General features: G+C 38.5%; 1 protein-coding gene across 13 annotated transcripts in view; it reads left to right on the top strand.

Annotated features, from left to right (window-relative positions):
• The window catches only part of LOC107805260 (sister chromatid cohesion protein PDS5 homolog B), a 39,059-nt gene extending 24,406 nt beyond the window's left edge, over window positions 1-14,653 (top strand). For 12 of the 13 annotated variants that reach the window (XM_075219283.1, XM_075219272.1, XM_075219282.1 and 9 more), the window contains 5 exons: window positions 10,239-10,325; window positions 11,427-11,455; window positions 12,562-12,656; window positions 13,389-13,459; window positions 14,273-14,653. In XM_075219283.1, the coding sequence (XP_075075384.1) occupies window positions 10,239-10,325; window positions 11,427-11,455; window positions 12,562-12,656; window positions 13,389-13,459; window positions 14,273-14,305 (315 nt within the window). In that variant the 3' untranslated portion in view covers window positions 14,306-14,653. The remainder of the gene's footprint in view (window positions 1-10,238; window positions 10,326-11,426; window positions 11,456-12,561; window positions 12,657-13,388; window positions 13,460-14,272) is intronic. The other variant, XM_075219279.1, reaches the window with a different exon arrangement.
• The last annotated feature ends 2,051 nt before the right edge of the window (window positions 14,654-16,704 follow it).

Raw genomic sequence — 16,704 nt, 5'->3', positions numbered from 1 at the left:
TGAATGTGGAAGGCTTTGAGGATAGAATTAGAGAGTGGTGGGGATCTTTTGAATTCTCAGGAAGACCTGATTACATTTTAGCTTGCAAGTTAAAAGCTCTCAAGGGCAAGCTAAAAGGATGGAGTAGAAGTTACGAAGGGAATTTGGGACTGCAGAAATCAAAATTGCTAAGTCAACTAGCAGATTTTGAGACAACGCAACAACTAAGAGCGTTGACAGAGGAGGAATCAGTCAGGAAAGCAGCCACTCTAATGGAGATTGAGGTGCAACTCAAGAATGAAGAATTGGCATGGAGACTAAAATCAAGAGCTTTGTGGCTCAAAGAAGGGGATAGGAATACAAAATTTTTCCATCGGACTGCAAATGCACGCAAGAGAAACAACAACATTGACCAAATAATGATTCGACATGAAGTAATCGAGGATCCAGAAAGAATAGAGAACGAGATCATAGAATTCTACAAGGAGCTTTACACAGAACCTGAACAGTGGAGACCAACAGTCAATTTTGAAAATAGTTCAAGCATTTCTGAATCAGACAGGGAGTCTTTACAGAGTAATTTTGAGGAACAAGAAGTGCTAAGCAGTCTGAAGATGTGTGCAAGTGACAAGGCTCCAGGGCCAGATGGATACACAATGGGTTTTTTCAGAAAGTGCTGGGACATTCTGAAGGAAGATATCATGGCGGCTTTTAACAACTTCCATTCACAGGAGATGTTTGAGAAAAGCTTCAATGCAACATATATAGCTTTGATTCCAAAGAAGACAGGTGCGAAAAAATTGAGAGATTTCAGACCGATCAGTCTAATAGGGAGCTTCTACAAACTGCTCGCAAAAGTCTTAACTGAAAGACTTAAGAGGGTGGTTGGGAAAATTGTCGATGCTCAACAAATGGCGTTCATCAAAGGAAGACAAATAATTGATGCAGTGTTGATTGCTAATGAAGCTGTGGACTCAAGAATAAAAAAGAAAGAACCTGGAATCTTATGCAAATTGGATATCGAGAAGGCCTATGATCATGTGAACTGGAGCTTCCTACTAAGAATGTTAGAACAAATGGGTTTTGGGCAAAAATGGATTAGATGGATGAAATTTTGTATATCTACTGTGAAATTTTCCATTCTTATAAATGGATGTCCTAAAGGTTATTTTTATTCACACAGAGGTCTCAGACAAGGTGATCCTTTATCTCCCTTTCTATTCATCATAGCCATAGAAGGATTAAACAACATGATCAAAACGGCTAAAGTCAGTGGATGGGTTAAAGGTTTTGAGGTAAACAGGAGTGGGGCTACAAATCTAGAGATCACACATCTCCAATATGCAGATGATACTCTAGTATTCTGTGATGCTGAAAAAGACCAACTTAGATTCTTAAGGATCATTTTGATTTTATTTGAGGGAGTATCAGGATTACACATTAACTGGAGAAAGAGCAATATTTTTCCCATTAATGAAGTTAACAATATGGGGCAACTGACTCAGATATTGGGAGGAGAACTTGGGTCCCTACCAACTGTTTACCTTGGGATGCCTCTTGGTGCAAGATCCAAATCAAAAGAAATCTGGAATTCAGTCATAGAAAAGTGTGAGAAGAAGTTGTCAAGATGGAAATCGCAGTACCTATCATTGGGGGGTAGGCTAGTTCTAATCAACTCAGTATTAGACTCTCTACCTACTTACATGATGTCTTTGTTCCCAATTCCAACAGGTGTTATACAGAGATTGGACAAACTCCGAAGAACTTTCCTTTGGCAAGGCAATAAGGAGAAAAAGGTCTTCCATTTAGTCAATTGGAAGACGCTAACAATGGATAAAAAACAAGGTGGAATGGGGATAAGGAATTTGAAGAACCAAAGTAAGGCTCTTAGAATTAAATGGTTATGGAAGTACTCTAAAGAACCCCAATCTTTATGGTCCAAAATGATCAAAGCAAAGTATGGTGAAGAAAACAACTGGGTGTCAAAAAAAGTCAGAACATCACATGGAGTAAGTGTGTGGAAATCCATCATAGAACTTTGGCCAATAATGAAGAATCACTCATCCATAAGAGTGAACAACGGAAGGAACACATCATTTTGGAATGATAACTGGTTAGGAATTGGAAGCTTAAAGGAAAGATACCCAGATATGTTCGTTTTAGCACAAAACCAGCATAAGACAGTAGCTGAAATGAGGAGTTGTCAAGGATGGGAAATAGCTCTAAGAAGACAGCTGAATGACTGGGAGATAATAAGACTAACTGACCTCTACAAAGAGCTGGAAGCATTTACAGGATTACAGGAAGGTTTGGATTCAATATGGTGGAAGAGGCACAACAGAGGGGTTTACCGAGTGAAGGATGCATATAAGATTTTGAATCATGATAATCAACAGGTAGACACATGGCCTTGGAAACATATATGGAAAACAAAGATTCCATACAAGGTAGCTTGCTTCACTTGGCTACTAGCAAAGGAGGCGGTTTTAACCCAGGATAATCTCATAAAAAGGGGAATATCTCTGTGTTCAAGATGTTTTCTGTGTGGGGAAAATGCAGAAACTGTCAACCATTTGTTTCTACATTGCAAGATTACAGACCAACTATGGAAAATCTTTATTAGTCTTAGGGGTATTTCATGGTCAATGCCATACAGGATTAAAGATGTCATTTATAGTTGGGAAGAAGCTGGAGCTGAAGCAACTAGCAGAGATAGATGGAGGACTGTTCCGGCTTGTATTTGGTGGACAGTCTGGAGGGAAAGGAACACTAGATGTTTTGAAGACAGAAGCAATCCACTGCAGAAGATCAAACTCAATTGTATTCTTCTATTTTGTTTTTGGTGCAAACAGATGTACACAGAAGATACATCGACAATCATAGACATACTAGGATCCTGCTAGGTTTTAAATTAGAATATCTTCAAATTCTCTCTATGTAAATTTGGTTTTCAGTGCAACCTATGTACTGTTTTTTATAATATATACAATAGTTACCAATTCAAAAAACAAAAAAAATAAATAGTCAAAAATGAAGAACCTTCTCTCGGTATATTAGGAGGAAAAGTTTCCTGGTTTCTATCAGCATTCTCAACTAGTGTCACATCTACTTTTGGTCTAATTCTTTTAAGGAGGGCCCTAAAAACTGAGCTTTGCAAGTTTGCTGTTACGATTGTTTTATTAAGCTTATGAAAGTAGGTGGATGAATGCCAATCAAAAAGCCTAACAGGATTTGCCTATGTTTCTTAGCTATATAAGGTCTGGTACAAGGAGGCTTTTGCTGATTTTGTAGAATTGGAGGGACCTGTACTTTAAGATGAATTCATAGATTGCAATGCAACTGTTTTGAGAAGATAATTAGCTAGACAAAATATGTTTGGTGAAACGGATTCTAATTGTATTTAGGTGAGGTGGCTCTGGATTGTAGGCTAGGTTTACATGATGTTGCTAGAGTTAGACAGTTGATATAATCGGTTTTGGATTCTTCTGAGAAAGTATAATTGGCTTCGGAGGTCTTCCAATTGGCAAAATAAAGGAAAATCTATTCTTGACATGATTTAAGGTTAAGTACTTTTGCATTCCCATAGACTTCTTTCTGAAAAGGGACTTCAGTCCTCAGTGCTACCTAGAAAGTGGGTTGTAGATCAAACAATGGGCCCTCCTCAGTCCACCTTCCCCTTATCACAGAATTCACCACCATATAGCCTATTGGATCCATAAGAGAAAAGGAAAGCTGAAATCAAAAAGAAAGAAGAGAAATTAGGCCATCTTTCGCGAGAGAGGCCACCTCTCTTAGGCCGGGTTCCTGACACACTGTTAGTTTCAGATGAAGATGAAAAGTGCCCCGGCCCTAGCAAGCACTTGCTCTAACAAAAAAACGAGACTACTAAGGAAGCAAAAGAAGAAAAAAGAACTACTCCTATATCTAATTAGTCAAGCACTCACAAGCAAGAAAACAGATTTGCTACCTCGTGTCTTAGGAAAATAGTAAATTCTACTTTTTTTTTTTGATGAAGTAAGATGTTTCATTGAATGCATCAAGAAGATGCCAGAAAATTACAAAGTGTGAGTCCTTGGCTAACTCTATAAAAACAAAAAACCTATAAGACTTGAGTTAACCAAGACCAAAAGCAAAAGAGGCATTATGCCATGCTAAGGGAGCTAATAAAATCTAAAAGGGAAATGGCATCATTCACAGGGGAAAGGTAGCTCCAACTAAACAAATTCACTAGACATTTAGACTTCAAACGGCTGGTGGAAGTTGAGATGCCTTCAAAACATCTGGAATTCCTTTCTGTCCATATACTCCAGCAGATACAAGCTGGGATCATTTGCCAGATTTTTTTGATGGATTTCTCAACTTTACAGGAGCACCAGCCTTCAAATGCATCTCTAATGTCCATAGGTATTGCCCAACTGAGTCCATAAACCGCTAAGAACATGTTCCAGATGTCAGATGCCACTGGACAGTGCAAAAAAAGGTGATTTACTGATTCAGTATTGCTGCAGCACTTGTAACATCTATTGACCAGTTGGATGCTCCTTCTGCATAGATTGTCCTGTGTCAGTGTAGCATTCCTGAGGGCAATCCAGGAGAAACAAATAACTTTGGGTAGTTTTGATCTCCAAATGTGTTTCCATGGCCAATTGTCAATCATTCCATTAGGTGCACACAATTTGTTGTACCCTGCCTTCACTGTGTATATACCCTTGCTGGAGTTGCCCCATCTTAGCCTGTCTGTAGTTTGAAGGTCTATGGAAGAACCTTCAATGATTCTGAAGAGATCAAAGAGTTCCTCTAGTTCCCAGTCCTGCAGGTTCCTTCTGAAGAGTGGTTCCCTCTATTCTATGCAATTGTTGAGTCTGGATCCAAGGCTATCTGGAAAATGTCTGAGTGTGTGTCTTTTAAAGGTTGGGGCAGGATCCACCTATCCTTCCAGAATTTAACAAATCTGCCATCCCCTACTTTGAAGTATACCTCTTGAAAGAATTCCTGTTTTAAGTTGTTGATATACTTCAAGGGCCCAACTCCATGTGGAGCTCTACTTTGTTTGGTGCTCCAGCTGTCCAACTTCCCATACTTAGCTGTCACCACCTTCTTCCATATGCAAGAATTTCCTTGAGCCTACCTCCACCACCACTTCAATAAAAGGCTCCTATTGTGCTTTTGTAGATCCCTAACTCCTAGACCACCTTGGTGCTTAGGCATGATTACTTTGGACCACTTGACCAAATGAAACTTGTGATCTTCACTATTGCCCTCCCATAGGAATGATCTTCTGGCTTTGTCTAGCTGCATTTTGACTCTGCTTGGCATAGGGAAGAGGGACATGATATAAATAGGAATGCTGTCCATGACACTTTTAATCGGCATTAATCTGCCCCCCATTGATAAATACTGCATTTTCCAAGAAGCCAGTCTTTTTTCTACCTTTTCAATGACTCCATTCCAGACTTTAGTTGTTTTATGCTTTGCTCCTAAGGGGAGCCCTAGGTAAGATGTTGGGAAAGACCCAATGCTACAACCCATAATCCCAGCCAGTTCCTCTAAATTAGTCACTTTATTCACCGAGTATATCACACTTTTTGCCATGTTGATGTGCAACCCTGAGATAGCTTCAAAAATTAGTAAAGTCAAATTGAGATACTGGACTTGAAGCTTGTCAGCCCCACAGAAAATTAGAGTGTCATCTGCATACAACAAATGAGAGACTGAAACTGATAGGTCTGAGTTACTGCCCACCTTGAACCCTTCAATCCACAGCTCCTGCTTAGCCTTGTCAAACATTCTGCTGGGTCCTAGCATAGCTAAGATGAATAGGAAGGGAGACAAGGGGTCTCCTTGCCTTATTCCCTTCTGAGGGGAAAAGAAATCTACTGGTGACCTGTTTATTAGGATAGAGTATTTAACAGTGGTAAGGCTAAATTTGATCCATCTATCTCCAAACCCCATTTTTTTCAGTAGGTTCAGTAGGTAAGACCAGTTGACCTTATCAAAAGCTTTCTCTACATCTAGCTTGCAAAGGATTCCTGGGTCCCTCTCTTTAATCTTTCATCCAGTAATTCATTTGCTACAAGGAAGCATCAGTGATTTGCCTGTTTTTCAAGAATGCATTTTGTTCTTCTGATACGAGCTTCCAAATGACTTTCTTCAACCTTTCTGCTAAGAGCTTGGCTATGATCTTGTACCCACTTCCAATGAGACTTATGGGCCTGAAGTCTCTGAGTTCTATTGCACCTTTCTTTTTAGGGACGAGAGTGATAAAGGATGCATTGCAAGACCTTACCATGTAACAGTGTTGGTGGAAGTGATTAAGAGCCCCCATTAAGTCTACTTTGATAATCTCCCATGAATGTTGGAAAAAAGCCATTGTGAAACCATCAGGACCTGGGCTTTTGTTAGGGGCACAGGATTTAATTGCTGCCTTCACTTCATCTTCTTCAAATGATCTTTCCAGCCATGTCTTCTCCTCTGCAGTGAGTGTAGCTAAGTTTTCAAACTTAGCACTGGGTCTCCATGGTGCATTTTCAGTGTAGAGATCTTGATAGAAATTCAAAATTTCAGCCTTAATTTCCTCACTATCTTCACAGATGTCTTCCCCTATCATCAGCTTGTCTATACAGTTAGTTCTTCTATGAGAGTTTGCCATTCTCTGGAAGAATTTGGTGTTCCTGTCTCCTTCTTTGAGCCATAGGCATCTGAACTTTTGCCTCCAAGAAATCTCTTCAGCCTTTGCCATCTGTTGCAATTCCATTTTCATGTGCATTGACTTCTCTTTTTCTTGAGTCATCAATCTTCCTTCAGTTGCTGATTCTAGAAGAGCTAGGTCTTCTAGAGTCTTAGTCTTCCCTGCTTCCAACTGGCCAAAAGATTCCTTATTCCAGCTTGTTATGTCCTTTTTTAGACATTTAAGCTTCTGCAAAAGGATGAAGTTTGGGCTGCCATCGACTGGGTATCCAAGCCACCAATCCTTGACTTTGTCTAAGAAACCATCAGCCTGGAGCCACATATTATCAAACTTAAAATATGATGGGTTGGCTGCCCAATCTTCACATTCCAAACGCAAAGGTCTGTGATCAGAGACAACTCTAGGAAGGGCTACTTGCTTGATTGCATTGAAGCTGTCATTCCATTCTGGGGAGATGAGCAACCTGTCTATTCTGGATGCCTGGAGTGAGTCTTCATCTCTCAACCAAGTATAGTGGGCCCCCTGAAGTGGCAGGTCTATGATTCCCAATTCTTGGATGATATCAGAGAAGGATTTCATGGCCCTAGATCTTCTTATGCAATTATATCTTTCACTCTCGTATCTACAGACGTTGAAATCACCCCCTATGACCCATTGCTAATTCCATATTCCTCCAATGGCTGCTAGTTCTTGCCAAAAGATCTCCCTATCTGAGTTGTTGTGAGGCCCATAGACCCCTGTGAAGCACCATCTGAAGTCCTCCAATGCACTGTCAAACATACATGTAATTGTATGATGGCCTTGGTGTATCTCTCTGTTCAGCCATACCCTTTTATCCCACAAAACAATGATGCCCCCACTTCTGCACGTTGATTTTAATACTGCCCAGTCGACCCATCTATTACCCCAAACTTGTCTAATCCATTGTATAGACCATTCTTCAATTTTTGTTTCCTGAAGACACACTATATCCGCTCTCCATTTATGAATCAGTGACTTAATTGTGCTCCTCTTTTCTGCCTCGTTAAGGCCCCTAACATTCCAGCTTAATATTTTGATTTTCATCCAGAGAGGCTTTGTATTGCCTGTCCCTTTCCCCAGCCTTCCTACCTTCGTAATTTGTGCCCCATCGTAGTCTTTCCAACTCTAGAGACTGCTTTCTCTTTCCTTTTGATATGGTCTTGATTGATGATTTTTGCTTCTGGATTTGCTCGTCTTTTGTGCTCCATTCTAAGAATCATATCGAAAATTTCATGTTCGAATCCTGCCACATTAACCCCAAAGACCTTGCATGCTTTTAACAACATTGATTTGGTCCATCTTGAAGTTTCAATTATTGATGGAGTTCCCAATTCTCGAGAATTTGGTTGGTCCATACCATACCAAGGGAGAGGCAGTGTCTCAGAAGAAGAGAGGTCTGCTTCAGAGCTACTTACCACTCCAAAAGGGTTAATCGAGGGGGATCTTGGTATTATCTGATTCATAGGCTCTGCTTCATCGTCAGCTTCAGAGTGGGATCACATGCAAAGGGTTCTGGCCTGGGCTCTGAACGTTGGACTTCTTCTGCCGCTTCAATTTCAGCATAGAGGGGTCAAATCTGTTTGTGTATGGTAGTGGGCTATTACGACTTGAGCAAGGGTCAAGAAGAGACCCAACATGCTTCTAGATTTTCCTATTGGGTCTATGGGAATTTGTGATTTTTGTCTTTGGGCCTTTTGAGTAGTAAGAGTGGTCCAAATTCCAACCCCACTTCCTACTCCCCTCATAACCCTTTTTATTGCGTTGGGTTAGTGGAATCCTACGTGGCAGATTCCCCACTTTGGCATGTGACTCATTAAATGAGTTTGAATTAAAGTAACCTTGTTGTCTGTGCCCAATTCTTTTATCCACCGGTTCCTCCACTGCCAATTTGGAGAAGCTCGAAGACTCCACCACCAGCGGCTCCTTCTTCCGGTCTTCCACCGGCTTCCTCCCCATCTCCACCTTCGATCCTTTCTGCCTTTCTTTCACCCCATTAGACCTTTCTTCTTCTGTAACAAGCTTGATTAATTGATCCTCTATAATTGAGATTTTGTATTTCATGTTATCAACCACCAGAATCAGCTCTTTTGGGTGGTCAACTTCCTCCCCTCGGACGCAAATACGAGCCCAAAGAAGATTAGATCTGTGCTTCGTATCTTCATCAATTCCGACGAAGCCACCACACTGGTCACCAATATAGCGGAAATTGTTCATTGTCCATCCATGCAAAGGGACCCCAAATGCTTTTAACCATTTTTGACTAGCTTGCTCGCTCGCCGGCGTAGAACCCGCTTCTGGAGACCACCACTCAAGAGACGGGCGTCTCCCATTCCAAAACCATTCACCGGCCTTTACTCTAGCCGCCTCTTGCCTGGAGGGAAGTTCGAACAGAAATTGGTTATGAGCTAAAGGGGTGATTCTCAGGCCCACTGTCACCTGCCACCTTTTGGTGAACCACTGTTGTATGACTTCAGGATTAGGGTTGGAGTGAAAGGAATCACTGAAGCTTCCTAACAAGCACTTAGCCAGAAATTTGGAATTCTCTGTGTAGGATTCTCCTTCTTCTTGTAGAGATGGTCTTTTGGGTATTTCAGCAGCAGCCAAGAAGGATTTTCTCCCTAAGTCTTTGATTTCCTTGTATTTGTAGTTTAAAGCTTCCCCCAAAAATTGTAATATTTTCCCTGCGATGTCTCCCCATCCCCTGTTGTAAGAAACTTCAGGAATAATGATAGCTTTTTTCCTTTCCCCTGCCCATGCTTCAATTCTGATGTATCTCCCATGGATGTTGTAGTTTTGGTAAACTCTATAAGTGTATGCTTGGATCTTCCTCCCCCATCTTCTATACAGATTTCCTTGGCCTCGTGAAGCTTGCTGCATTTGTTCGCATACTTATCTTAAATTGTTTTCGTCTATTTTAATCTGGCTGGAAAATCTATGGCCCCTTTCGATCCACACATACCACCTGTCAATCCCTTCACAATCTTCTAGAATTTCGAAAGACTTATTACCAGCTATGAAAAAAGATTTCCTTCCCATTGGACAAAAGAAATTAAGTTACCGGCGGAAAAGGCCATCGGAAAAGTTAGGAGTGAGAGAGTGTAGTTGGCACATTTCCCAAGTCAGAGCACTTTTTGCAGATGCAGCAAGACTTTGGAAAAGTAAATTCTACTTTATTACTCTTTGTGTATGAGAGAATTGATTTATTTAAGGTTTTTGGCTTCTGAGCTTGGTAACTTGTCAGTACAATATTAGAGCTCATAATGCTTTTCCTTTTTTTGGTGATAGATTGTGGGACTTATGTTCACTTGTAATGAGCTACTTGTGGTTGGATTATCATGGGAAAGGGGGAGTGTAACCAATCCATGTATCTTGAGATAGAATTATATTTGCTATAACCAAATTATTATTCTATACTATCTGTTCACTTAGTCGTGGGTTGCATTCACTTCTGAAAGGCTTTCTCCTACAAATTGAAGTATATTTGAACACCCAGATACCTAGGACAAAATTTTATTTGCTATTAGTTAACAATGGAAATTTGCATGTGTAGATCACCTATGACAGCAGGGAAGCTGAGGTTGTCAGTTTGGATAGTGAGATTTTGGGGACTTTAAGTAGCCATTCCTTGCTTGACCAGGTATACTAACATCATCAAATGCTAAATTTATCCAGACACAGAAGTAGGTTTCATGTTTTTGCTTTTAAGAAGCAAACCATGAATGGGTTTTTAATGAATAAACCTTGAATGGAAGATCTAAGAAATAATATATAATGCAACAGGGTTGAATGAGTTATCACCATCTCTATTTGATCTTTTCCTAAATTTGAGTAAATAGGTTAATAAACATGTTTCATATCTGTCATGTATATGTATCATATTCCATCATATATGCATATACTCAAACAACACTGAATATAGCAAAAGGTTTTTGTAGAGTTCATGTAAGGTAGACTTGCAAAGTGGATTAGCATGCTATTTAAGACTTAGAATCTTTATTGTAAAAACTAAGAATTGTAAGGACCTTAAATGTCAATTACAAATGAGCGTGAAAAAAACTAGAGAAAAGTGGGAAAAATAGTAATGCTTGGTGACTATCTAATCTGCTAAATACAAGATAGAATGCTGGTGACGTTTCTGAATGTTTCCTTTGCTCTTCAACCTTTGGATTTGACTGTAATCTTCTGCTTCTGCCAATAAGTAGCTTATTTGCTCGAAAACCCAACATCCTAATTGAAGTTTTCCTTCAGAGTATTTTGAAACTAATTGCTATATACTTAAGAAAAATATTAAATACTCTCATGCTTAACTCAAAAGAGTGTCTAAAACTCAGACATGAATTAGAAACTTTACTTTTTTGTTGCCCTTGCTTCCATTCCCACAACATGAATCTCGATTGTATTACCTTTCTTAAAGGCCTAACATTTTGTCTTGCATTGTGGTCAACAAGTTTAACTTTTCATTCAGTTGTTATTACCAAAGCAGTTTGCTTAATTCCGTGATTTGATAGTAAAAAAGAATATTCGCCTCTGCCTAAAGATTTTTGAAAATTTTGTTTCACTTTAACCCATACCTGAATTAGGATTTTATTGATTCTCAATTGAAGATTCTTTTTCACTCCAATCACCGTAATCACATTGTCATATCGAGTTTGTTCTCCATTTTCTGTACCTTATTATTTTTTTAGTATTATGATCCGGTCGATGTGGTTTGGTCCCTAATGCTGAGCTAATAATGCAGGATTCCTGTGGTCTGCAATCACGGTGCTGGTGCGCTGTTACTTCTTTCTGAATATCAATGGGGAGAAGGATTGTGTGATGCATTGCATTTTTTTTTCGAGAAAAAAAAAGTCATTTGACGTGTTAATTGCACTCAGCTTTAAGTCAGGAACGTAATTGCTTGCTATTAGTGTTCTTCCTTTTCCTAACTAAAAGAAGCATGATACAGTGGAAGCATCACCTACTTACCTTGCTCTCTTGATGAATAGCACCTGTAAAATTAACTGTATGAACTGATACGCATTACGTTGTAAAATTGAACGATATCTTTTTGAACACAATAATTTCACAAAAGCATGATAAAATACATACTTTATGCAGAAGGCACAGTCATAACATTAGCCAACTAGGAAAGCTTTTTTGATGAACTCTAATTATTTTCACTTTGACGCTAAATTCTTCGAGATTCTAATAAGGATTTTTTTGCCCTGCATAGTAGTCACTTTAACATGTCAGTGGTACTTACCTTAATTTAGGAGTTCATCTTACAAAACCAGGTAGATGAAGCATCATAATTTAGGGGTTCATCTTACAAAACCAGGTAGATCATTCACACAAATAAGTCTTATGTAAACTTTATCAAAAACAAATTTTATGTAAATTTCCTTGGATTTGGATGTCTTGATATGCATTTTGCGTAATCTTAATCAGGATTGCATTAGTATCTGGATCCTGGGTTTCACTTGAATGTAGGACGATCTGTCTGCTGGGCTGCACTTGGGTCCATTAGAATAGTCCCTCGCTAAAGACAAACTTATATCGACACAACCCCTGCAAAAACTATGGAGCTTGTGTGCTGCTGGGTTAAGATTGTCAAACATATTACTGTATTACGTAGAAAGGGTAAAAATAAGATGAAGTAGACATTCATCTATCCTCACTCTTTCACTTCTCTCCTTTAAAATGGTATTCATTTGTTAGTCATGTAAAACATGTTCACACACTGCTATTCATGCATGTACTCATGGCTCATGCAGCATCTACTGTTCTCATATTATGGTTGAATTCCACATTTTTGTTCCGTAGTGGATGCTATGACCTGTAAAAGCTTTTTGCTGTAGTTATAATAAGAAGTGCTCTTCTTTTGATAATCCTAGGAAAAGTGGTGACATGATTGGATATGTCTCTCAACAAGAAGCTGACTTGTCAAAGGATGAAGCTACTTTTGGTAGTAAAAAGACTGCTTTAGCTGGTAAAGATCTTACCTCTGTTTAGTTATTTCTTTCCTTTAACTTTGCAGATTTGTTCGCAGTGAAACCTAAGCTTGTTCCAATTAGAAGAAGCATTACTAGGTCTTCTGTTATACTTGAGTTTCTTTCTGTGATGCGAGAGCTTTACTATAATTTTCTCTGTTTATTTTGTCAAGTCAATTTTTCTTTTTTCTCTTTTTTTTCTTTTTAAAAAGAACTTTTTTGCTTGAGTTCTGCTCTCTTGTTGGATGCACCAGGTTTGACAAGTGTTAGGCTTTCCTATTTATCCATTCAGTTTTATCTCCATGTGCCATCTTCTTTCTTTCTTCAATTCTGGTTAATTTTCCTTCAATTTCAAAGCTGGTTTTGCTTTGTTCCTTAAATGGAGCTAGGCAACAAGTCATGAGGCCATGTATAGACTTGAGACTATAGAGGAGGCATCCTATTTAAGTTAGAGTTCCGACCAAAAGTTTTATGATTTTCTTGCTAAAAAAATTGTTACTGTTAATGCAGCTGCACCCTCTAATTATTAAGCTTGATTAATAGCTTTGTTGACGAGAAATAAAAATCATTAACCTTGATGGTAGTGAAGCAAAATCTTAGTATGGGTGTAAATCTTCATCTATTTGTATGAATTTTCCTTCAGCAAAGGCTTTGAACTTTATTGCTGGTGGATTTTGAAGAGCAGGTCTGACTTAACTGTGTTCTATGATTCTTGTCATTTTCTACCGCAGAAATAAAGAAGCGGGGTAGTGTTCTTGTTGACTCATCACTTTCTGAAGTCATTAATGTGAATGAGGATCCCGTAAGATTCTTCTTTTTATTTTAGTTTCCTTTTAGCACATCTTGTTCTTTTTTGTTTCCTTTTAACCAGATGATTGTAGCTATTTCTGAAAGAAAAATAGCACAAATCAAATTCTTATCACCTGTATTGGGTTGAACGGTTGGTTATTTCCCTCTTCTTTAACAGAATTGCTTTTTTGCTGACATTTTTGAAGAGCCACTTGGTCTCACCTTCCAGCCTCCAACTTTTTTATATTTTTCTGTTTTACCCATGTTTCTGTGAGAAGCTTTTTGGACATGCTTATCAGGAAAAAAGAAATAGAAAAGAGAAGAAGTAGCTTTAGAGCTAGGTCCTGGCGTCCTGCTAGGTCCTTTCTCAAAATAATTGACAGAGTTATAGAGATGGCTTGAAGAAGGCATGCTACAACGTTCTAATAAATCATAGGTCAGACACTGTAACTAAGAAATTAATCTGTTTAAACTTGGAAGTATTTAGACAAATTAATGTCGATATCATGTGACTTCACAGTTGTAGAGATTAGCAACTTTCCGATCAGCATGTTGAAGAGTCAAAAGGTATCATTGGTACTATGTGGGATGTGCTTAGGTCTCCTAGTCTTAGCTTTTATGTATAATACTGTGTCAATTATTGCACCGTGAATTGCTTATTTAACACAGTTGCTTTGCTCCACAAAATACCTTTTATTTGTAGTTAAACGTTGTTCGGGATCAAGACGTTATCCTCTATCAGTTGATTGCCAACTTATTTGGTTTATGCTTTCCGTCAATGTTGTTTCCTCCTTTTGGCTAAATTTATCTCTTGGATGCATGACAGATTGCCCGAAGGACTCGAAGTCGGAGAGGTTGAATATGTTTTACAAAGATAAGCTAAGGGCTAGCTTGTTAGTAATTTTTGTTTTTGGACATTGACCATCTCATAGCAGGCATACTTGATTTATTACATAAAGTTTCATCAGTAATCCTCTAGCAAATAGCTGTCTTCGGGCAGGAGATGAGGTTGGATGTTGTGAATAGTTAAATGAGATGATGTGTTTAAAGTTAGTGTTTAGATGGTGCAACTCCAATCCCCTGTATGGTCGCTGTAAATATTGAATATGTTAATCTGACAAGCTTGCTAGTGTCAAGCTGTTGATGGGTCTTCTCATACAAGTGAAGAAACTTTCTGATCCAAACTATAGAAGTATATTTGCCGAAAGTTATCTTAATGGATGTCATTATGATTTCGAGAAGATTGAGTGACATTCTCTAAGTCTATAAATCTGTTGCATTGATTGAACTACTTATCACTAGTTCATGTAACGATATATACTCTATTGAACGGAATATGTTTGTTTATTTGACAAAGACAAAACTGAGTTAATTCTTCATGTTGAGGTTTAAAGAACCACTATTTTTATCCTAATATATCTTAAATTTAGAATTATTTATAAGCAAAATTATTATTGGAATAAATTGCGTTCTGACAAATTGGATTGCCTTAGGTCGTCTCTTGCTTTGTTAGGCCTGAAGCATAGTTGATTCATCAAGTTGATTTTTGGGTAAAATACAAAATTTATATAAAATATATATTTTGTTTGTATATAATACACATGCAAAATTATATTATATTTTATCTGTTATTATTTTTAAGAGCGGCTAAAAATATATATTTCTCTTGATTATGCACTTGTAACTCGTAAATCATATCTCAAATTTAGATACAAGTAGTTTGGATTTGATGTGAAATTGAACGAAAGTTGGTACTACTAAATTACTCTGTTTTTTTTTTGGTTTCTCATCCGGTGTTCGGTAGCTGCATTGGAGCCCGACTATATCCGGATTTGTGCCGCGTAGGACGTCATTCGGGGGAATCGCTCCCTACCAAGGATTTTTCCATAACCAGGGGCTCATGTTTATTTTGTTGATAACTTAATGATTATGTCATGTACTGCACCGCCCCTCCCCCCTCCTCCCCACCCCCTTCCCAAACCTTGCAATTCATCGGGAGTGGACTTTCAGCCGCTATGACTGAGAAGTGAGAACATAGTAGACAAAACAAAAAGTTGCCTAAAAGAGTACCAACTTAGATATCGTTCTTTTGGACTCCTTCCTGCTCGCTTGCGTTATACGCGGTAAAACCGATTAAAAAGCAAGATTAAGATTAAGATTAAGATTAAAAAATAATTCTACTTGCTCATTGTTTGGTAAGATAATCTAGAAATTATGCTAGATCTTTTTATTGTAAACTTGTTGATTTGTGATTCAGCTTAATAAAAGTTTTTGTTTGAGTTAAAAACAAAATTAAGATTATTCACTAATGATTTATCAAATGCTATCCATCACAAATATTTTTTACCTTTAAAATGAGTAACAATTAGATTTGTACGTTGTTTAAAGAATACGTGATTTAGTTTAACACGAATGGCCAAAGAACAACAAATAAATGAATTAAAATAAAACAAAACAATCAAACCAAATGTGAGTATGTGACAAAGTAGTTAAGCCTGGCGTTAGTTTTGAATGCTAAAGACCGATTTCAATAGGGCCCTCGGAATGGAGCTCAGTTGCAACTGAATGGATGAACAACTGAAGAACACTTGAACGATTGCTATAAGACAACAGTAAACTTTATTGCTTTGATTTGCTTGCCAATAGTGTCCAAAAAAATGAAAAGGTTCACCTCTTTATATAGTAGAGGAGTTTTAACCGTAAAACAAGTCTAAATAAGATAAAAATTATTTCCTTCCTTTTTTCCCAAGAAGACACGATCCACAGTTAATATCGGGCGTGATTCGTGCCGTAATATCCGGTTGGTGATGGATATTTTAGCTCCTCGTTTGTCCTATTTATCCGCCTTACCTTTTACCCCGATTCTTTGTTTCGCTCGAGCTTGATTCTTCCGGTGTTTGGCCATGCTCGATTCCTAACGTATCATTCATCCACCCCCGGGCACCCTCGGTCTTACCCAAGCCAGCGTCGAATCACGTTGTTCCTCGTTTCTTCATCGGAATATCGGGGGTAACTTTATTCCCGATTTTACCCGTACACAGATTGTCCCCTCACTTCTCGGAGAGTAGATTCATAGGAATGATGAGAAGTGACTAATTGACCCTGATTCCTTCCTTTGTACACCATAAGCAGGTTGACGAGCCAAAACGTCCCATCAATCACGTCGCTCTAATTTTGGACACGCGTCAGCCGCCGGTTGATCATCCTTGGCAGTTACTAAATGTAAAATGTCATGCATTCATTATTCCTTCCCTATAA

Source organism: Nicotiana tabacum, chromosome 8 (genome assembly GCF_000715075.1).
Source record: "Nicotiana tabacum cultivar K326 chromosome 8, ASM71507v2, whole genome shotgun sequence".
In the NCBI taxonomy this organism is placed as follows: Eukaryota; Viridiplantae; Streptophyta; class Magnoliopsida; order Solanales; family Solanaceae; genus Nicotiana; species Nicotiana tabacum.
This window is presented reverse-complemented; position numbering and strand designations above follow the sequence as displayed.